This window comes from Chelonus insularis, unplaced genomic scaffold (assembly GCF_013357705.1).
Source record: "Chelonus insularis isolate UGA/USDA-ARS -01 unplaced genomic scaffold, ASM1335770v1 contig_116_pilon, whole genome shotgun sequence".
Lineage (NCBI taxonomy): Eukaryota > Metazoa > Arthropoda > Insecta > Hymenoptera > Braconidae > Chelonus > Chelonus insularis.
Genome location: NW_023276357.1, coordinates 1,543,181 through 1,562,497, shown reverse-complemented (window position 1 = coordinate 1,562,497; position 19,317 = coordinate 1,543,181). Strand labels below are relative to the sequence as shown.

The window sequence follows — 19,317 nt, the reverse complement described above, 5'->3', positions numbered from 1 at the left end:
AATTTATAATAATGTCAATAATTAATTATATGATACATGAAGAAAAATGATAAAGTCATTTACGTTGTACATATTCTGGCAGTTAAATGTATTATGAAAAAATTTAAAATCTCCATTCGTTTTCTCAAGTAGTATACCTACGCACATGATGAAATATATTTTTAACTCTAATTTTAATACCTGAACTTATATGTATATAAATATTTAAACTCGTTTAAAGAGTAATGGAAGAATGTTTTGTTTTTTCAACTTACGTACAAGTAAATGCAATAACCGCAGAAACAAAATTATTGTTATTAGATTAATAAAAGAATTTACTATTATAAACGCGGGCGACTCAGGTACCTGCAGTGTAGGACAATGCCGAGAGCGTTTTTAAAATTAAAAAAGTTTAAAAGTTATTTTCTAAAAGTATAAATTAATTTTCAATCTCATAAGTAAGGCTGACATGTATTTTTCAATATTTATTATAACTATTAAAAGTGAATTATTACTCTCGTCATGGTATTATTAGGCTGAATTACTTCTAGTTAAAATAGTATTAAAACTGCAACGTATCAAAATATATTTTATGTCATTTGTATATATCAGCGTTTATCCACCTGGATATTCTGCTGAATAAATAAAAAAATTCATGTATACTTATATGTACTTGGATAAATACTCAATTAAATTTAGCACATAAAATGTTCAACTCGAAAACTGTAATATTAATACACCGTTAAGTAGACTTATTTATTACTCTCGGCCATTTAGAATATTTAAAAAAAAAACGTATTACGGGTCACTTAGCGTCTCGCGTACCTTGTGATCACTGTGATTGAATTATCAATTCCATACTACAAAATTTTTTATATTGACATATTAAGCAGGATATCATTCAGTACCAAGAACCAATCTCAAATAATCGATCACAAGGTTTACAAATTTCAATTAAAATCCCTTTAAACAGAATATACTTCCAAATTTGCTATTTTAGCTTTTTCTTCTTCAGAATCATCTCGACAAATCATTAATGTGTGGGAAAGCCCACAAGTTACGGCAGTGATATAAAGACCTTCGAGTGCTTTTACTTCCATTGGTGTAGTTGAAGATTTACGCATCTCTCCAAACCCCTAGAAATGTCATGACTAATTAGTGTACTCAGCATTTTATTAAAAATTTTTATCATAAAATGTTAAAACCTCTTTATTAAATCAGCAAAGCCAAATATTTTTTAAGAAAGAACTTACTAGTTCACCAAAAGTAGGACTGGCTCCCCAGGCAATTACTGATTCATCAGCAGCTACAACAACACTAGTTTGAGAACAACCAACACATCTAATTTCCCATCCAGAGAGGTCAGGAATTGGTTTTGGATACATATTAGCTTCTCCAGTGCGTTTGTTTTGACCAAACATAAGTGCTGTTCCATGTACATTAATAGCAATACTATAGGTACTTCCACAGTGGACGGATCTTACACCACGATTTGGTGGTTCCAAATATTTAATAAGACGAGGTACCAGCTCATCTCTTTGTTCATTATGACCTAAACGACCAACGCCTCCGAATCCCCAAGAAAATGCACGGCTCTTACTGTCAATAGCAACAGTGTGATAATGGCCGCAGCTAAAGTCTGTAATCTCAACTCGGTCTAACGGAGTAACATGACCATCTTTGCCTCTTTCAACATAAAGGACAATTCTCTTTGGCACTTTTTCAAAATGAAATGCCAGTTTATTACTATTTATAAAATACTTTCCGTCAGTATTATGACCCAATGCACCATATTCAGGACTACCAAATGAATGTAGTCCACCTTTGATATCAAGAATCATTGAAAATTCTGCACCACAACCAACTTTTACAATTGGTGCACCAGAATATTTAACTTTGGTTGCAGTCACTATGCAAGGATCAGATTTTCCAACCCCACACTGGCCTAGTTTATTATCACCAGCAGCAAAAACTATACCACGACTAGTCAAAAACAATGTATGATTTCGACCACAAGCAGCAGCAATAATTGTATGACCTTTCAGGGCTTCTATCTCAGTTGGTTCATCTCGTCTTTTTGTATCCCCAACTCCTAGCTGACCTGCTTATTCATATTAATATATCAAGAATACAATTTATATTTTATCATCAAGACAAATCCAATAATGTTACCTTTCTCATTTTTACCAAAGGCAAGACATCTGTTATCTTCAGTGACAATAATACTATGAGAAGCAGCAGGTCCTGAGGCAATAAGTCTGATTCTAGCGCCATTCAAGTTCTTAAAAGTATGTGGAGTCCAAAGATTCCTCCCCACACTAGACTTGGCACCTTTTGGAGGTGCTTTGCGTCCCGCCATGCCCCAATTCGTTAAACCACACATAAGGAGGGTGCCAGGTTTACCCCATCCACCCTACAAAAACAGATAATATATTTAAAAAACACTTGCATACTTAATACCGCCAAATTTTCAAGTAATGATGTTGATGTTTACCTCTGGAGCTCGTAACTCAGGAACATTGGACACATCAGCTAGGTCCTCTTCAGTAGCGTCATCGTTAGAGCCGGCGTCGGCATCATCATAATCAGACTCACTTGAAATATCCTCCTCATCATATTCAACCTTCTTACTTTTGCTTCGTCCTTTCTTTTGGGAAGTATTTTTTCTCTTTGTTGACATACTGCTTAACTTACTTTCGTAAAAAACACTAATCGATTTAACTCGTAAAAACTACCAATTAAATAATAAAATAATTTTAGTTAAATTAACACGATGGTGACTGGCGTTAATCGTTTGGCTTTGGAACGGTACCACTACTAACAAAACACACCGTTTTTTTTCCCCAGTTGGATACTTTACGTGTAGTAGTGGTATATGCCGTTGGGACGCTGATGCTACTTGTTTGGCCAAACGGCTTGAAAGTTGAAACGACTGCCGCTTTCCCCTCCCATCTTCAGCGTCCACGCTTCAGCAGTGACATTTATTACACTACGTGATGGAAATATCGGTATCTGTTTTCATATTGCTTGCGCGCTTACTCCAAAGCCTCCAAAGGTAAAGTACAAGCCGAATCTTTAAATCACACTCGCAACTTTTCCACTTACATATTTCTATAAAAATTTACCCAAACACATGGCGCTTTTTTCAAATTTTTTATAAACCAATATTTTTTTTAAATTGATAATGATCAGTATTATATTTTTTCTTTGACAAATGCACTTGAAAAATGATTTAATTTATCAGATACAAGATAATTAAATCATTTTTGTGCAAAAATAAATAATAAATAATAAATACTGTGGTCAATACTGGACACTATATTGAGTTTAGTCAGGTATAAACGGAACATTATATTTTATTTGTTTATAATACAATAGTTATAAAAACAGAATATTAATTAAAAATTGATGATAAATAAATTCACTTGTTGCACATTGATGTCAGGAGTTTTGGCGCCGCTCCGACGGGGATCTGTGTGATATGAAATCTATATCAAGATCTCGATCTACCCACAAAAGATTGTGCAATGTTTAATTGTAACAATGTATTGTTTTTTTATTATTCTTATTTACTCATGATTCCTATGACAATTCTTGTGTATATTTGCAAGCTGGCGACTGTAGAGATACAACAAAATTTTTATCACTAATTACCAGTCTTTACCAACTTTTTGATCAAATTTTTTATCATACATAAATTATTTATTAAAGAAGTAACAAGCACGTGTTATTGTTTATAAATGATAATGATCAAAGTGATCGTTTATACGATAAATATCAGAAAGTTTGATAAATATTTTTGCGGAAACGATCTTTGTTATTGACAAACAATAGAATATAAGTCTGTAAAGATAATAATAGTGATATGAATTTTTTATCGTGTTAAATTTTCCATTAATCTAGGAACATGATGACATCATGATATTTTTCTCCAAGTTTCTTCTTACACTATAGTCAGCATATCTTCATTTTAATATGAAAAGATTTATTGATATTATTATCAATTAGTCTCATTACTTGATACCTTTCATTTATGCAGCATCCTGTAGATACAAAATTTTTCTAATTTAATAAATAACAAATTAGTCTTAATATAGAATTTGGTAATAAAAATAACTTACATCAAAATTATTTTTACATCTTTAGAAAAAAAAAATATAAATTATAGCTCATTTGAGTGTTTGTTGAAATGTGAATAGCCATAAAAATGATTAAAAAAGTAATTTTTATGATTATTCATTTCTCTAAATGAGTTATTAAAATATTAAAAAATACTTACATATTTTGAGTATGATAAAAATACATTCCAAATGACGTTCATAATATTTACGTAAATTACACGATATTGTATTGGTACGAACATAAAGTTTAACAATTGTGTTGGAGGCCAAAAACAACAATCAATCTGACAAGTTAAAAGTTCAGGTTATAAAATCCAATTTAAAATAAATAATAAAAAAAAAATGAGGATCTTACTTTGTATGTTTCAATGACTTTTTCAACAATATCCTTATAAACTTCCCTTGGGTTTCGTTGTTCAAGCAGTTCATGTCCAAAGAAGAACATAACAAGATTTGTAGGACTGCCCACAAATTGATCAATAATAGTTTTTTTTGCAAGAGAAACTACTGTTTTTCCTGGTAGGAACCGATCGAGAAGAACGTAAAAATAATGATTAAAAGGACCTTGCATCAAACCAATTGTAGCCATATTTTTAGTACGAGTAATATCATGATTTTGTAGATTAGTAAGGACAATCGGTTGATTCGGTCCTTGTATAAAATTATTAGAGCATTGTGTTAGTGTGAAAGATAATCCATCTTGCACCATGTTCTCCAACTCATTAGCTGAATCAATATATTTCTGTTTCCATTGTTCTCTTCTTTGTTGCAAAAAGTCTCCAATACCCATCATCAGCCCGCCACTCACAGTATTTGTGATCATAAGGTACTTCCCTATTTAATTAAAATTAATAAATATAATTTATCCTTAAAATTCAGTAATTTAAAATTAATTAAATAATTTTACCAAAGAATAGTTTTCTGAAGAAGCTCATTTATGGTTGGAATTTCCAATGACTCCAATAATAATTTAAATATCCAACTGACGAATTTTCAATTCAACAGTTGACGTGTTTTATCCTCAAAACAAATAAAGTCCTGATTATTTAATAGTATCCTCGTGACTATTCTTGATCCTTTGACGTTTATAAAGACGGAAAATGGGTCTACTTGGTTGGCGCCGTGGCATAACTTTCCACGACTTCCAAAAACTTGTTAAAAAATTAACAAGAGTCTAAGTAGACTCTTTAATAGTTGTTAATATTATACAATAATTATTCAAGAATCAAACTAAATTGTTAATGCTTGTCTTCATCCTTCGACAAAGACTCCTAGGAACAGACTGACATTTCGTAATACCAGTGGTCTCGCTAAATACCCACAGCGTCAATGTTCTCGAAGTTTTTCGTAGACATGTTTGTCATATTTGTGGTGCGATTATGTGAAAATGATCTGACGCCGAGTTCTTTCACCTATTATTATCATATAAATACCGGCTGATTGCAACGTGCTAACTTAAATAAATAATACACTAGTACTTAAATATTAAAGCAAATATTTGTGTATTAGTAAACACACTTTCATTGTAATAATACTTAACATGATACACTTGAATAGAACCTATGAATTTTTCAGAAAAAAACATGAAGTTTATGCGAGGCCAAATGCTGGAGAAAATTTTATGCAGATATTTAACTTATTGAATTAACTCGATGATCTTGGTTTGAAATAGTTTTTTTTTTACTTTTAAATCGTTCATTATCTTAACATAATCTGATATTGATTGTTTATATTGAAACTAATTTTTATATACATTAAAATAAATTAGCCAAATATAAAATTATTTTTTTCTATTCATGGCACACACATTAGTGATATTAATCAATCAAATTAATTATTAGTAATTATGTAAAGTGCTCATTTTTTGATGAATTAATTTATTTTACATATTCGTCATTTTAAATGTGCCGCGCGCGTAAGAATATTCACACACATGCGCATTAGTGCTGTTTATGATATGGAGGAAAAGAAACCATATACTTTCCAAAAAGATCACTTTCTTGTTGGGAACACTATACTTCTAACTTCATCAAAGATATTTTGCAGAGTTACTTCAAATATTTATAAATTTTATTAACTAATAGACAAGGATAGTGAAATAAAAACATGATTGTTAACTTTTTGTAAATTTTGAAATTTATTCAATTTATTTGGTGGCTACGGTCTTCGGACGTGGCCCTTCTCTGAAGCCATTTCTACACAGAAAGAAATATGAATAAGAAAGTTATAAAATTTGGAGATATAGAGAAAAAAAATAATGCAAACTTACTTAAACTTCCTTCTCACGATTTTTAAATGTCGCATTCGACCAGTTCCGGTTGTCTTCCTCCTTTTGGCTTTGACAGACCAGTTGTCTAACAAAAAGAATTCATAGATGATTAATCGAAATGAATTTATTGAATTAAGAAATTTAAATAAAGAATATAAATAAAATACTTACAGCTTCGCATTTTTTTAGCAGGGTAGCCACATTGGGCACATGTGCTCTTTTGGATGTGGTATGACGATCTTCCGCACCTTCTACAGAGAGTATGGGTTTTATTTCGGCGTTTACCGAAGCTCGATGTCCCTTTTGTCTAGAAAAAAACAAATGAAATTATATGATTAATTATGATAATCAGGCAATAACAATGATAAATATTAAAAAAGTTTTTATGATAAAAACATCTGCAGTAGAAACACAAAATTCAACATAAAACTGAATGTATCATGAACCTTAACCTAGAAATATTGAGTATTCTGATACTTATAATTCAAAAATAGTTTTTTTAACAAAGATATAGATTTTATACAAATCTGTGATTACTGCAGAATATTTTTTGATCAATGTTTAACAATAAATTATTAGGATCACTTCATATTTATTAGATTTTTCACAGGAAAAAATTCACTCACCATCTTTCAAGATGTTCGAACTTGGAAAGGATACAGCAGAGGGAATATTTTGACAAATTATCTACAGAATATTGTGATGATAAATTACCGACTAATGTTTGTATCATCTGACTTATCGACAAACTTTTTTTGTAATTTCAAAATGGCAACGCGCGTTTGTAAATATAACCTCAACAGTAGACAAGCAAATTTAGGAATTTTTTTAAAGTTCGTGAATGTTTAAATTTAATAATAATAATCATGAATTCGCGAAAAGTGACAGCAGTTGTATCGAAAGATCATGACGGTAAAGAAATTGAAGGAAGAATACCTATAAAAGTTGCAGAACGTCCAACATTTATATTAAAAACCAGAGAAGGTGAAAATAGAGCAGTTTCTCCAAGTCAGCGAAATGGATCAAAGTAAATTAACATTCCATTGACAATTTAATTTACTGATACTTATTTTATATTTTATAAAAAACATCATATCATGAAATTCTGATGAATATTTATTTCTTTATTTTATTTATAGGAAAGAATCAGAAACTCCAACTGCTACATCTTCAAAACCTTCTGAATGTAAATATAAATCAAAATGACAAATTTTATATTTTATCAAGCTTCAAAATTAATTAAATTCTTTAATTTCCAGCTCGAATGCTTATGTCTATGCCCCAAGAAATGTCGAATTGTATCAAATTTATGGATGAAAATTTCCAGCTTTGTGAAAATGTCTTAGACTATTTAGTTGATCAACAAGACTTTCTAGTAATTGGAGTATTAGGAACTCAAGGAGTTGGGAAATCAACAATCTTATCACTTTTAACTTTTAATCATTTGTAAGATACTGAAAAATACTTAATTAATAACTATACTTTAGCTATTGAAAACATTAATTACAAAAAAAATGTATTTTAGGCCAGATATATTTGGAGTTGAAAATTTAACACACTATAAAACTGGATCAAATTGTACAACTGGGATAGATTTTTATGTAACAAAAAATCGAGTCATCTATTTAGATACTCAGCCGATTCTTTCTAGCGCTGTTATGACTACAGCAACATCTACACTAGAACACTATGCCAGTACCGATTATAATCTAGAACTACAATCACTCCAATTCACAGCCTTTCTATATTCGATATGTCATATTATTATATTCGTTCAAGATTGGTTTGTCGATCCAAATCTAGTAAGGTGATTAACATCTGAATTTATTGTTAGATTATTCATCAACTACATTTGTGTTATACAAAATTAAAATATTAACTTACAGATTTTTACAAACTGCTGAAATGTTAAAACCATCATCAACATCAAATTTAGATCAAGATTACGCTGAATATTATCCTCACATCCTCTTTCTTCATAATAAAGCAGAAATTGACGATTTTAGGCCCGAGACTCAGAAAATAATGACGGTATTATTTATGAAATCATATTTTATTTTATATTTTTTGTGTGTTTATACATAATGTTATAAAAATGTTTTTTAGGATTTTTATACTAAAGTGTTTGCCACTTCTAAACTACAAATTCACAGTGGATTAGACATGAGCTCATATCCTACCGAAGGGCAATTAAATTTATTTCTTATTCCTAAAATCTGTCCAGAAAGTAACTAATCTGTTTTTTAATTACTACTTTGTATTTATATGTCCATAAATTTTATTAATAGAATATTTCTGTACATATAGGTGAACCAATTATGCATGATAATGAAAAAGACTTGATAGAAAAATTACGAAATAAAATTCACGGAGTGTCACGAAATTCATTAACGCCTTCAACGTTGACAGAAAAAAACTGGTAATATTATTTATCAATGACTTAAATATGAGGTGACTTTTTAATTTTAATTATTTATTTTATAATTACATGTTTTAGGTATCATTACGCTTCAAAAGTTGTAGAGGCTATAAAGAAAAGTCATCTTTCTTTAGAATACGGAAGATTACTTCCATAAAGTATTATCTAAGATTATTGCCTATTAGGTATAACATAAATTACAGGCACACGTGGGCTTGAACTACTTGTAAATTGGTCCTAATGATACTCATCTTACATTCTAAACAATTTATCAGTTTTACCTGCAATATAGCCGTTCATTACAATATTTTGAGTCATGTTTGAAATTGAAGGTTCAACGTAGTAAGTTATGAATTTATATGACTGTTTTTTATTCTCTTGAATAATTATTTCTTAAGAATAATCTTCTTGTTCACTATCTGGTTGTTGCATTGAAGCCATTTGAGCAACCCCAGCTTGCAGTTGTTGCCACTGTTGTTGTTCAGCAACTGCTTGTTCTTCTCGGGCTTTTGCAAAAAGTTCTTGCTGTTGACGCAGTAATTCTTCTTCTGGAATTCCCAGATTTTCTAACCTAGTACTTTGACGTCTTCTTTTAGCAGCAACAGCTTTGCAATCTCTTAAAACAGCTTCAGCTTCAGCACTATAATCACCGAATCCTAATTTTTCAAGAGCTAACAGCACATGCTCAGCATTAATAGTCTTTTTCTGTTGTTGATTACAGATTTCATTGGCTTCTGATGATAACAAGTGAATAAATTCGGTACAGCAATTGAGAATTAACTCTCGAGATTCATTAGCGACTCGGACTTGTGGCAATATTTCTTTTATCATCTTGTTTATTGAAGCTCGTGGTAAAGTTAGCTCATCATCTTCTGCTGGAGACATTGCTGCAGAGGCCATTTTCCTACATTTATTTTTTATATTTTTATATTCTATTAGATTAAGAATAACATATGGAGAATAATATAATTATAAATATTACTTACGTTGATTGTATAGTAAATATATCAAAATATTTTTTGGAATTTTCTTGTAATTGACAGATAATGTGCTAGAGGTTAAGTTAATAGAACTGTTTATTATAATTTAATTATTTGCATAGACTGTCATTTTTATGAATAATACAAAAAATACTTCTATTAAAACTAATATTAATACTTAATTGTATAATTGACGTTGAATATTATTTGAAAAAATGACTTTTTACGTTTATTTTTATTTTTACGATGCATTCAATTCACAAAAAAGCTCGAGCATCTAGCGGCAAATTTGTTAAGCTCTTAATTGGAGTTGTTTTCTTTATTTGTGTCATTTGTAAGTAATGTATTCATCGATCATAACAAATAATATAAATTAATTGTAGTAATTTGTTTACAGTCTTCAAAGATTGTTTGATCCATTGAACATAAGTTTCTATCTAATATGAAGTTAGTGAATATTTATACTAGAATGTTAATATTATTATTGAAAAAAATTTACTATTAATTTACTCCAAACAATATTTTATTGTTACTTTAGATAAATATACATCAATAAATTTACATTAATTATTTATAGACAATTATATATTAAACAAAAATAAATCAGTACAAACTATAACACTAGAAATGTTCTAATATTTTGTTTCAATTATCAACAATCAATTGTTGCGATTACTCATGAAAGAAATTGAATGAATTATTTCTATTATTTTTCATTATAAACATTTAACAATTGTTTATCTAAAATATTTTATTGATCCAAAGTATGAGTAAGTCTTTTTTATTTTCTTTATTTCATGATTATCATTTATTATAAATTATTCGTATTCAAGTATGTACGCAAATTGAACCATTGTTATTTTATTAGGTGAACTTTCATTCAGTAAAATGGATATCACATTCGATGATAGATTGAGTGCCTTGCAACAAATAAGTCAAAGAAAATTGGTAGATATTTTAGATTCTATATCTGGCAAAAAAGATCTCATTATAGAACAAAAATTAATGAAAACCTTAGATTCATTTGTCGGAGTTACAGTTCTTAAGTGAGTACATTATTGAACTACTGAATGAACAATTTTGCTAAAATAACCAATAATGAAATTCGGTTTTATTCTCATCTATACAATTTATTTATGCAGGAGACACGGAGTTGATAAGATATTCAAGTTAGAACCAGGATTAAAACCTAATAATACTCATCGAATTTTCTTAACACCCTACGATCTAATATCTTGTAAAAGGGTACTCGATCAAATTCAGTCAGAGTTATCTCAAACTCAAGGCCTAGTATTTCATATGTTAGTAGCACCATATGTACCCACAGTTTTACAATCACTTATTGAAGAAGAAGGTATCGTTAATAATTACCTTTTTTGCTTTCTTCAAAACTCAATTATTCTGTGAAAAAAATCATTTTTATTGATAATATACTTTATCCAGGTCTAGCTGATTTAATAACAATCCATCAAATGTCATGGGAATTTATTCGAATTGATGGAAATGTGCTATCACTAGAAACTCCAATGTTTACTGATCTTTTTTATCACAAAGATACAAGTCTATTACCAGCCCTAGCTCGCAAATTATGGTCATTACAACTAGTCCTAGGTTGGCCTAAATTAACATTTTCATTTGGAAAACACAGTGAACAAGTCTTAAAAATGGTTGATACAATGAAAGAAGTGAAATCTATAACTCCTGAAGCTGAAGTAGGAGGTCTTATTATTATGGATAGAACTTATGATCTTGTACCAACGTTATTAACTCCAGTGTCTTATCTTGGATTATTAAGTGAGGTTGCGCCTATGAACGTAGGTGTAGCAACAGTAGAAAAAAATCAAATTAAATTGGATCCAAAGAAAGATCAAGTTTATGAAGATATTCGTGATATCCACTTCAGTGATGTTTTTCCTAAACTTCGTGCTATGGCTAAGTCATTAAAATGTATGATAAATTTTTTAAATTCTCATTTTTCCGTAGCATAACTGAATAATATTACTATCAGCTGAACAGGAAGCAACACAAACGATGAAGCTGGCAGAAATGGGGCATTATGTGGCTACGAGACTGCCAAAAACAGCAGAAGTCAAACGACAATTAGCTGCTCATATTACTGCATGTGAAGCAATTATTGGATCTTTGGGTTCGGAGTTCGAAACATTGCAAGCAATTGAACAATCAATACTTGATTGCTCTAGACGAAAAGAATGTCTAGATTATATCGAGAGATATATTGGTTGGTGAACATAACTGTTTATTTCAACACGTTTGAAAATGGAAATAACTATTTGTCGTTTCTTTTGTTTTAATAAATAAACTTTACTTTTTTAGATGACAATCCAATGCGCAGTCTTCGACTTTTATGCTTGCTTTCTATCACTAGTGATGGCCTTACTCCTGCCGAAATAAATTTAATCCAAAAATCTCACCTCCATGCTCACGGTTACGAGCATATACCTCTGTTTTATAAATTAGAAACTTCAGGATTTTTGCGACAAAAGAAAGAAAATCTTCTTAATAAATTGCCAACATGGAGTGGAGAGTGGTCTAGCAATGTTCAACGAATGAAATTGTTACCAAATCAGTCTAAAAAATCTGATAAAACTACTATTTGTCCAAGTTATGTATATAGTGGAGCTTATATTCCTGCCATTGTAAGTAGTAATCAATTTTTTTTAAATAATAAAAACCTAATATTTGAATTTAATAGATAAAAATTTAATTAAAAATAAATTGTAATTTTTAGGCTCAATTTCTGAAAGTTGCATTAGCTCAAGTAACAGATGCTAAGAGTTATGATGAATTGATTAACTTACCAGAGTGTAAAGTGAATCATCCACGAGTTTTATTACAACCCAAGACAGTAATTGTTTGTATTATTGGAGGAATTACGTACGGAGAAATATCAGCTTGTCGGCTTGTTGAAAAATCAACGGGAATACGGCTAGTTCTTGTTTCTGATTGTTTAATTACTGGTGATAAACTTATTAACAACATACAAAATGCTTAATTTATATTATTAAATACTGATAATTTATATTTCTATAAAAAATTGTTTTTTTTTAAGAACCAGCCAATTACAAATTCATTACATTAAAAAAAAAAGTATTAAATTTTAATCAATATTGATTACTTCATGATCATGATATTTTTTATTTATTATTAACATAATATATTTTAGAATTGAAAATTACTTTTTTATAACCAAGTAATTTATTTACCAGAGTGTAAAATTATACAGGATTAACTTCACACGCAAGTAAATATCTACTTAGCGTTTGGCAATTTAATAATTACGAGTTTCTTCCCGATTACGATCACGCTCTCTCCTGGATCGACCCCAATCTGCACCCTGGCGGTTGTAATTTTGTCGATCCCGGAAGTTACCTTGGTTTCCTCCTCTCGAAAAGCCTAAAATTTACAATAAATGTTTATTATTTATTCCACACAATTACATTGCATTTTTAAAAAATTTTTATAATTTACATACCTTGCTTCATTTCGAAAATTCTCTCATTAGAGTCTACAAAGTTATTAACTTTGTCGGTAAGTTGTAATGCCAATGATTGAAGACGACTTGGTTCACTGCGATGCATTACGACTGTCTCAGATGGATCATCCAGTGATGCCTAAAATGAAAAGAATTAAGTAAAGTTAGACTGTAATAATAATATTTTATTCATAAAATGTGATTGATCAATAAAACTTACCATCAATTCTTCATTGATAATCATTTTACTGATGATGGAATGTACGACAGCTCGTTTCAATTGGAACATATCAGCCAGCGTTGGCATAGAAATTGAATCATAAACATGAGAATAAGTAAACAAATAAGTTCTCAGTGATTCTTCTTTAATTAATCTGGTTAGCATAGCACGAACTTTGTCAGCCTGATAAAAGAGATCCCAAACCTGGAAATATTGATTACGGTTAATTAAATAAATATTTCATAGATTATAATAATAAAAAATGAAAAACGTTTTGAATTAATAGTTTAAATAAAATATATACCTTGGCATTCATCTTTTCATTAATAATAAAGTTATTGCAAGCTGACCAGTTTCCATTACGCATTGCTTTAGCAGCAGCTACAACATGTTCTCTCATGGACTCTGGTGGACCAACAAGAGATTGTCTCTCACTAGATCGCAATTGTTGGTAGAAAGTTTTGGAAATCATTCTTCGTCTTGCATCAAATTCATGTGCTGGATAAAAATTGATAAAAAGTTGTAACAATTATTATATGAAAAATGTTTTTTTTTTTTTTGTAATACAACATACGTTTAACAGCTCATGTTGTAAATAAAATTAATATTATCTCACCTGCCATATAAGGTATTTCAATCAACATAGCAGAGACCAAGTAAACACATTCGAGCAGCTCTAAATTGATGTGCATATGGAATGGCATTTGTCTTTGCTTTTCAACCTTTTCTTGTTCTTTGCTACGCTCGTGTTGTCTCTGTGGTAAAAGTCCTTGTGCTAAAAGTTCTTTAACTTTTCCAGTCATCATTAAATCAACAAGACAATTATGAGCATCTTTAATGTTAGCATGTCTGAATGCACATAAACCTAGATGAGCAATTGTGCGATTGTAAAGGATCTGGGTAGCTGGATCAGAATGTTGAATTGTTTCTTGGAGATGAGACATTAACATCAAATCACGTGCTTGGAACCAGTTATCATGAAGAGCATGATGATAAATGTGCGAAAGAATAGCTCGAGTACGCAAACGATCAGTTCCATCATTAGCGTAAACATATTTACAAAGTTTTTCCATTACTTGAACAGATGTTACTACATCAGCAGGAACTTCGCCGTCTTTTTGTTTGAGAACATTTGGATCAAATTTGTAATAAAGATGTTCAATCTTACGTAGATAAACACGGCATAGTTCAGAAACACCTCCATGACGTTCTAAATAGGCTTGAACTTTGTCAATAATATTTGCAACTTGTTTTTCATCTTTTAATCTTTCAACATATTCATTACTGTGAGGATCACACTCTTTCAAAAGTTTAGTAAATTCTTCATCTAAACGCTCAACAAGTGTAAGAACACATCCATGAACTTTAAATGGAGGATTTTCAAATTCTTCGGCATCTTCACTAATGTGTTCGGCAATTTGCATGTCTGGGTTCGCAAGAAGCATCTCAAGCATTTCTGTTATGCGATCAAGTAATTTGGACCAATATTCCGGCTTCATTGCATCAGATACTTTAGGGTTGTAATCAAAAATAGATGATACAATGGAGAAAATAATTTTAACAACTACAGCAGGTCCAAGATTATGAACTTCAGCAATAGATCGTAATTCATGTAAAAGTTCAATTTGTTCTCGTCTATCTGTACGTTTTTTTCCACGAGCTGCTATTACTTCCGACAATTTTTTTAATACTGCTGGAACAGTAATATCAGCATCTTTAGCAAACATTTTTGGTTTCTCGGAAGGAACAACAACTCCTCCCTTAACAGTTTCCCATTCGCCTTCACCATCATCTTCATCACGCTTTTTCTTACGTTCTTTATCTTTCCTTTCTTTACGTTGTTCTTTTTTCTTTGCTTTTTCCTCTTCTTCATCTTTATCGGTGGCTTTTTTGATGAAACGTTCTCGGATATTTTGATACTGACCCTCATCTTCACTGCTTTCACTTTCACTTTCCGAGTCACTACCCCAATCAGAATCACTCTCGCTTTGATCATCTCCTGTTGTTGGTGTTTTTTTGAACTTAGAAGCATCAGCTACACTAACTTCGGATCCAGACTTTTTAAACGAGCTTACGCGGTCTTCATCATCTTCAGATTCCTCTTCTTCCTCTTGTTTTTCTTCTTCTTCGTCATCATCTTGATCTGGATTTTCTCTGAACTTCACTATTTCTTCCTCAAAGTCTTTATTATATTTACGGAGTTTTTGACGTAAAGATGTTAGAGATTTTGAATTATTCTTTGACATATTTTTTCTGCTCTCACGATCTTCCCATACTTCATTAATGAAGTCTTCCATTTCTACTAAACATCTTAAGTAAAAACGTGGTGTTTGACCACCTTCTTCTTTCATAACAACTGTTTGAGCTTTCTCATAAGCTTTTTTAAGGTCTTCAAAAGCTATAAAATATGAAAATTTCATTAGAAAGTAATTCAAAGAAATAATATTATTTTGAAAATAATAATTTGTACTTACTTGAAAGCATGCTACTCATGTCTTTGATTTTTTTATAATTTCGAATGAGCTTAATAAGATTAGTAAGCTCCTCATATCGTTTTTCTTTCGTTGACCGTACCACACGTTTTGTTTCTTCTTCTTCATCACTAAACTGCAAATAAATATAACATTAATAATAATGAAAAAAATTCTAAACATCATTTTTGTAAAGCATTTTTCATACTTATTGCTCCAAAATGGTTTTTTATAATTTTATTCTGATAAAAAAACTAAAGTGATAGTTTATTGATTATTTTGTGAATAATAGCAAATATTTTTTCAGCTTATTGAGTTTATAAAGTAAAATCAGTATATTTGTTACTCACAGTAAAAGCAGTCGCTGGTGCGCGTTGAACCTGCTCCTCTTCGGATGAGCTATCGGATTCGGAATCCGTCCCGGTAGTAAAAAACTTACTCATATTGAATGATTATCTGTAAACAAATTGAAAATAAAGTATTTGTTCGAATCACTGGGCAATTTCGTGTATTAAAATATCATTTGACACCATACAGACAGTATGTGACAACTTAACCAATAAACCTTATAAATGAGCAATCAATATTTTACTTATTTTTTACAAGTTCTTTAAATTGTTGAAAAAAATGACTTAGTGAGTATTTATTACATTTAAACTTACTCAATAAATGTTTCCAAAGTAATTTATTATTACACAATAATTAAAATCCACGCGTTCTTTCCTGTCTTCAGGAAATCGTGAAAATATGGCAACCGGCAGCACCGGTTTGTGGTGAAAAAGCAAAACTTTGACTCTACTGTGCAATTCTAAATAAAATGGCGGCCAATACAACAGTTTTTTGTTGATACCAACAGAAAACATTGTTCGAATTTGAAAATATTTAGCGTCCTAAATAAATTATAGCGTCTTAAATATAATTGTTGAATTAGAAAAAGAATTTTCGCATATTTATTTTTTGGAAACATTCATCTTATTAAAAAAATGGATATTAATGATATTCCAAAAGAATGTTTAGAGAATCCACAATTTTCCATGGTATTAAAAGCAACATTGGAGACAGAAATAAAAAAAAAAGAGCAAAAGTTAAGAGGTAATTTAAATAATTGTTTAATTTTTTTAAATATAAGTACATAAATTTTACAAGTGTTAAATTATAGAAGAATAATTTGCTAAATTTTATTATTATCATTTATTAGATATTAAAGATCAAATTGAAACTGTGAAAAAATCAGTGGAATTAAAATATAATGAAGGGAAAATGATGTCAAAATTTTTAGAGATAGAGAAAGAAAAATTAAAAATATTTGAACCAATGTTGAAAGTGTAAGTTTTTAATAATTAATGTTTATCAAGGTCTCTTAATAATAACCTGAAACCACTTTATTCCAATAGGCTATCTGTGATTTGTGAAGACAAAAAATTCGAATTATTGTTCTTAGAACAAGAACTTGATAGTGATTCATTGAGGATGAAAGATGAGCAACAAAAGTATAAAGGAATGATTGAAAAATATAAAAACATATGGGAAAGCTATCGGGTATATTCATTAAATGCATCATTACTCCAATAACTGATATAAAAACTTTATTCATTCAATATTTCTTAGAAAAAATATGAGAAATTAGATGGTGCTGTCCGAAGGAGAGAAATTAAAATAAAAGTAGAGAAGGAGAAGGTTAAATTAATGAATTTAGAGTTTAAAAGAAATCAATTGATTAAAATGTTAGAGCAAAGAGAAGCTATAAACGACATGAGGTTGAAAGCATTAATTAAAGAAATGTCTCAATTAGTACTAGAAAGATTGAAGCAACAAAATTATCGAGATGTATTGAAAGCAGATATTATCGATTTGAACAAAAAATACGCAGAAATGTGTAACAAAGTATCATTCAGTTTATTATTATCATTGAAACTTCAATTGTAAGTATTAATTTTTTCAAATAATGAATATGTTTGTAGTATAAAAAAATTCAACAAGATATTGAGGAAGAAGCTAAAGCTAAAGCTTTAGCTAGACAACTGATGCCTGCACCAAGAATAAACACTTCTATGTTACGATCAGTATATTCTGCTACTCCTCGATCAAGAGAAAAGAAAGTTTATCAATCAAAGCCTATGGGTTCAGGTAAAATTTATTTGTAAATTTTTAAATATATGAAATCTATCAATGTAATTTGAAATTCCTTCCAGATACTACCTCTGTATGTAGTTCGATTCTTGATCAGCTTTTCAGTGAAAATGAAAAAGTATTTGATAAAATAAATAACGATAAAAAGAAAGAAGATGTTGAATCATTGCAACAATTGGATTATTGTGAGTGTTCTCAAAATTCTGATGTAGATGAACAAACATCACAAAATTCGCAACATGAACTCAATGTAAATACCTTAGAAAATGAATGTCGACAGTTAAGTATCAATGAAGAACCAATGTATGAGGAAAACAATGATAAAATAGAAGATTCGAATAATGCTGAATCTCAACAAATTGTCTGCGAAGCAATTATAGAGGCTCCAAGGCTACCAGTATCTACAGAAGCATATTTAGGTCCAGTTTCCCACTTGAAAAAGAAACCATCAGAAAATATTGACTCAGCACAAGATATTTCAGAAGAACCAGAACGAAAACGATCTAAACTTTCTGAGTCCTCTCGAGAAAATTTATTGTTATCTAATTTAGAAAAAGAAAAAAATAAAACTCAAGATACTATAAAAAAGATTTTACCAAATATAAGAAAAGTTGAAATAATTAATGAGCCTATAAAAATACAAACAAAACCTCCTATGGCTGAAGTACCACCAACACCTAACTTATGTCCTAATCGTAATTATGCACCTAGTTCTACCAGTGAAGATCACCTATCAATCATAGGTGATGGAAATTATGAAATTGATACAAACTGGCAAAACTTTTCTCCTCCCAATCGAGCTGATTCTAATATCTCATTTATGTCTAATGCTTCTATGTTTAAAAATATGATGTATGATTCTCCAGCAATGCCAACACATTCTTCTGATATTAAAATGAATAATCCTATAGTTAAAGAAAGTAATCCAATGTCATCAGCAAATCAAACAATTGATCCCGGTAAAAATATATTTATTATTATTAAATGTTTATTTTAAGTATCAATGAACTGACTTTTTATTATTTTATTATATTTTACAGCTCCTAATTTCTTTAGTTGCTTCAACAGTGGTAAACCAAGTACCCAAAATTATTTCTAGGATATTATCATTGAAAATTGTTTTTTGAAAAAGAGTCTTCAAATAGTTACGAAAATTTCTATATTTTTCAACTATTAATACTATAACAATATCATTAAATAATAAGAATATGTTAACATAATTCGATATAAGTAAA

At 29.9% G+C, this 19,317-nt stretch overlaps 8 protein-coding genes across 10 annotated transcripts; 3 read left to right on the top strand and 5 right to left on the bottom strand.

The window, feature by feature from the left end:
* Positions 1 to 134: 134 nt before the first annotated feature.
* On the bottom strand, positions 135 to 2,950 carry LOC118074808 (protein RCC2 homolog). The gene is made up of 4 exons (XM_035096292.1): positions 2,474 to 2,950; positions 2,152 to 2,392; positions 1,233 to 2,080; positions 135 to 1,115 (listed from the first exon to the last, which is right to left on the bottom strand). Exons 1-4 carry the CDS (start codon positions 2,657 to 2,659, stop codon positions 945 to 947), a joined length of 1,446 nt encoding a protein of 481 aa, XP_034952183.1. The 5' UTR covers positions 2,660 to 2,950; the 3' UTR covers positions 135 to 944.
* A 367-nt stretch (positions 2,951 to 3,317) lies between these two features.
* LOC118074048 (mpv17-like protein 2) lies at positions 3,318 to 5,397 on the bottom strand. 2 transcript variants are annotated; one of them, XM_035094951.1, is made up of 5 exons: positions 5,008 to 5,397; positions 4,456 to 4,934; positions 4,259 to 4,384; positions 4,101 to 4,119; positions 3,318 to 4,022 (listed from the first exon to the last, which is right to left on the bottom strand). In XM_035094951.1, exons 1-4 carry the CDS (start codon positions 5,033 to 5,035, stop codon positions 4,114 to 4,116), a joined length of 639 nt encoding a protein of 212 aa, XP_034950842.1. In that variant the 5' UTR covers positions 5,036 to 5,397; the 3' UTR covers positions 3,318 to 4,022; positions 4,101 to 4,113. The 2 variants fall into 2 exon arrangements, with proteins under 2 accessions (XP_034950842.1, XP_034950833.1); XM_035094942.1 differs by lacking the exon at positions 4,101 to 4,119 and having other exon boundaries at positions 5,008 to 5,396.
* Positions 5,398 to 6,213: 816 nt separating this feature from the next.
* RpL37a (ribosomal protein L37a) lies at positions 6,214 to 7,124 on the bottom strand. Its single transcript, XM_035078639.1, has 4 exons — positions 6,996 to 7,124; positions 6,541 to 6,676; positions 6,370 to 6,454; positions 6,214 to 6,295 (listed from the first exon to the last, which is right to left on the bottom strand). Exons 1-4 carry the CDS (start codon positions 6,996 to 6,998, stop codon positions 6,247 to 6,249), a joined length of 273 nt encoding a protein of 90 aa, XP_034934530.1. The 5' UTR covers positions 6,999 to 7,124; the 3' UTR covers positions 6,214 to 6,246.
* On the top strand, positions 7,109 to 9,009 carry LOC118064190 (protein SMG9). Its single transcript, XM_035078622.1, has 8 exons — positions 7,109 to 7,396; positions 7,509 to 7,555; positions 7,629 to 7,815; positions 7,895 to 8,176; positions 8,256 to 8,400; positions 8,476 to 8,596; positions 8,677 to 8,788; positions 8,867 to 9,009. Exons 1-8 carry the CDS (start codon positions 7,236 to 7,238, stop codon positions 8,943 to 8,945), a joined length of 1,134 nt encoding a protein of 377 aa, XP_034934513.1. The 5' UTR covers positions 7,109 to 7,235; the 3' UTR covers positions 8,946 to 9,009.
* NC2beta (negative cofactor 2beta) lies at positions 8,404 to 9,917 on the bottom strand. The gene is made up of 2 exons (XM_035078632.1): positions 9,775 to 9,917; positions 8,404 to 9,692 (listed from the first exon to the last, which is right to left on the bottom strand). The coding sequence occupies exon 2, from the start codon at positions 9,686 to 9,688 to the stop codon at positions 9,182 to 9,184; it is 507 nt and encodes a 168-aa protein (XP_034934523.1). The 5' UTR covers positions 9,689 to 9,692; positions 9,775 to 9,917; the 3' UTR covers positions 8,404 to 9,181.
* A 469-nt stretch (positions 9,918 to 10,386) lies between these two features.
* Vps33B (vacuolar protein sorting 33B) lies at positions 10,387 to 12,823 on the top strand. The gene is made up of 7 exons (XM_035078609.1): positions 10,387 to 10,538; positions 10,637 to 10,814; positions 10,911 to 11,122; positions 11,212 to 11,715; positions 11,777 to 12,007; positions 12,103 to 12,425; positions 12,518 to 12,823. Exons 1-7 carry the CDS (start codon positions 10,535 to 10,537, stop codon positions 12,779 to 12,781), a joined length of 1,716 nt encoding a protein of 571 aa, XP_034934500.1. The 5' UTR covers positions 10,387 to 10,534; the 3' UTR covers positions 12,782 to 12,823.
* Positions 12,824 to 12,900: 77 nt separating this feature from the next.
* eIF3c (eukaryotic translation initiation factor 3 subunit c) lies at positions 12,901 to 16,737 on the bottom strand. Its single transcript, XM_035078580.1, has 8 exons — positions 16,615 to 16,737; positions 16,303 to 16,408; positions 15,956 to 16,088; positions 14,098 to 15,879; positions 13,786 to 13,979; positions 13,482 to 13,685; positions 13,262 to 13,400; positions 12,901 to 13,182 (listed from the first exon to the last, which is right to left on the bottom strand). The coding sequence occupies exons 2-8, from the start codon at positions 16,393 to 16,395 to the stop codon at positions 13,058 to 13,060; spliced, it is 2,670 nt and encodes an 889-aa protein (XP_034934471.1). The 5' UTR covers positions 16,396 to 16,408; positions 16,615 to 16,737; the 3' UTR covers positions 12,901 to 13,057.
* Positions 16,329 to 19,302, top strand: LOC118064166 (uncharacterized). 2 transcript variants are annotated; one of them, XM_035078598.1, is made up of 8 exons: positions 16,329 to 16,587; positions 16,961 to 17,044; positions 17,151 to 17,277; positions 17,347 to 17,491; positions 17,561 to 17,836; positions 17,914 to 18,079; positions 18,145 to 19,041; positions 19,123 to 19,302. In XM_035078598.1, the coding sequence occupies exons 2-8, from the start codon at positions 16,987 to 16,989 to the stop codon at positions 19,179 to 19,181; spliced, it is 1,728 nt and encodes a 575-aa protein (XP_034934489.1). In that variant the 5' UTR covers positions 16,329 to 16,587; positions 16,961 to 16,986; the 3' UTR covers positions 19,182 to 19,302. The 2 variants fall into 2 exon arrangements, with proteins under 2 accessions (XP_034934489.1, XP_034934481.1); XM_035078590.1 differs by lacking the exon at positions 16,329 to 16,587 and having other exon boundaries at positions 16,705 to 17,044.
* The last annotated feature ends 15 nt before the right edge of the window (positions 19,303 to 19,317 follow it).

Coding starts and splice junctions, on each gene's coding strand:
- LOC118074808 (XM_035096292.1), bottom strand. CDS start 2,659: ATGTCAACAAAGAGAAAAAATACTTCCCAAAAGAAAGGACGAAGCAAA. Junction 2,393..2,473: donor CTGAGTTACGAGCTCCAGAG/GTAAACATCAAC, acceptor CTGTTTTTGTAG/GGTGGATGGGGTAAACCTGG. Junction 1,116..1,232: donor GTCCTACTTTTGGTGAACTA/GTAAGTTCTTTC, acceptor TGACATTTCTAG/GGGTTTGGAGAGATGCGTAA.
- LOC118074048 (XM_035094942.1), bottom strand. CDS start 5,035: ATGAGCTTCTTCAGAAAACTATTCTTTG. Junction 4,935..5,007: donor CTTCAGAAAACTATTCTTTG/GTAAAATTATTT, acceptor TTAATTAAATAG/GGAAGTACCTTATGATCACA. Junction 4,385..4,455: donor AAGTCATTGAAACATACAAA/GTAAGATCCTCA, acceptor TTAACTTGTCAG/ATTGATTGTTGTTTTTGGCC.
- RpL37a (XM_035078639.1), bottom strand. Junction 6,455..6,540: donor TGCTAAAAAAATGCGAAGCT/GTAAGTATTTTA, acceptor TCTTTTTGTTAG/ACAACTGGTCTGTCAAAGCC. Junction 6,296..6,369: donor ATCGTGAGAAGGAAGTTTAA/GTAAGTTTGCAT, acceptor CTTTCTGTGTAG/AAATGGCTTCAGAGAAGGGC.
- LOC118064190 (XM_035078622.1), top strand. CDS start 7,236: ATGAATTCGCGAAAAGTGACAGCAGTTGTATCGAAAGATCATGACGGT. Junction 7,556..7,628: donor ATCTTCAAAACCTTCTGAAT/GTAAATATAAAT, acceptor TTTAATTTCCAG/CTCGAATGCTTATGTCTATG. Junction 7,816..7,894: donor CTTTTAACTTTTAATCATTT/GTAAGATACTGA, acceptor AATGTATTTTAG/GCCAGATATATTTGGAGTTG.
- NC2beta (XM_035078632.1), bottom strand. CDS start 9,688: ATGGCCTCTGCAGCAATGTCTCCAGCAGAAGATGATGAGCTAACTTTA.
- Vps33B (XM_035078609.1), top strand. Junction 10,815..10,910: donor GTCGGAGTTACAGTTCTTAA/GTGAGTACATTA, acceptor TTATTTATGCAG/GAGACACGGAGTTGATAAGA. Junction 12,008..12,102: donor TTATATCGAGAGATATATTG/GTTGGTGAACAT, acceptor TTACTTTTTTAG/ATGACAATCCAATGCGCAGT.
- eIF3c (XM_035078580.1), bottom strand. CDS start 16,395: ATGAGTAAGTTTTTTACTACCGGGACGGATTCCGAATCCGATAGCTCA. Junction 13,401..13,481: donor TTATCAATGAAGAATTGATG/GTAAGTTTTATT, acceptor TTTTCATTTTAG/GCATCACTGGATGATCCATC. Junction 13,183..13,261: donor AATTTTCGAAATGAAGCAAG/GTATGTAAATTA, acceptor TGTAAATTTTAG/GCTTTTCGAGAGGAGGAAAC.
- LOC118064166 (XM_035078590.1), top strand. CDS start 16,936: ATGGATATTAATGATATTCCAAAAGAATGTTTAGAGAATCCACAATTT. Junction 17,492..17,560: donor ACATATGGGAAAGCTATCGG/GTATATTCATTA, acceptor AATATTTCTTAG/AAAAAATATGAGAAATTAGA. Junction 19,042..19,122: donor AAATCAAACAATTGATCCCG/GTAAAAATATAT, acceptor TATATTTTACAG/CTCCTAATTTCTTTAGTTGC.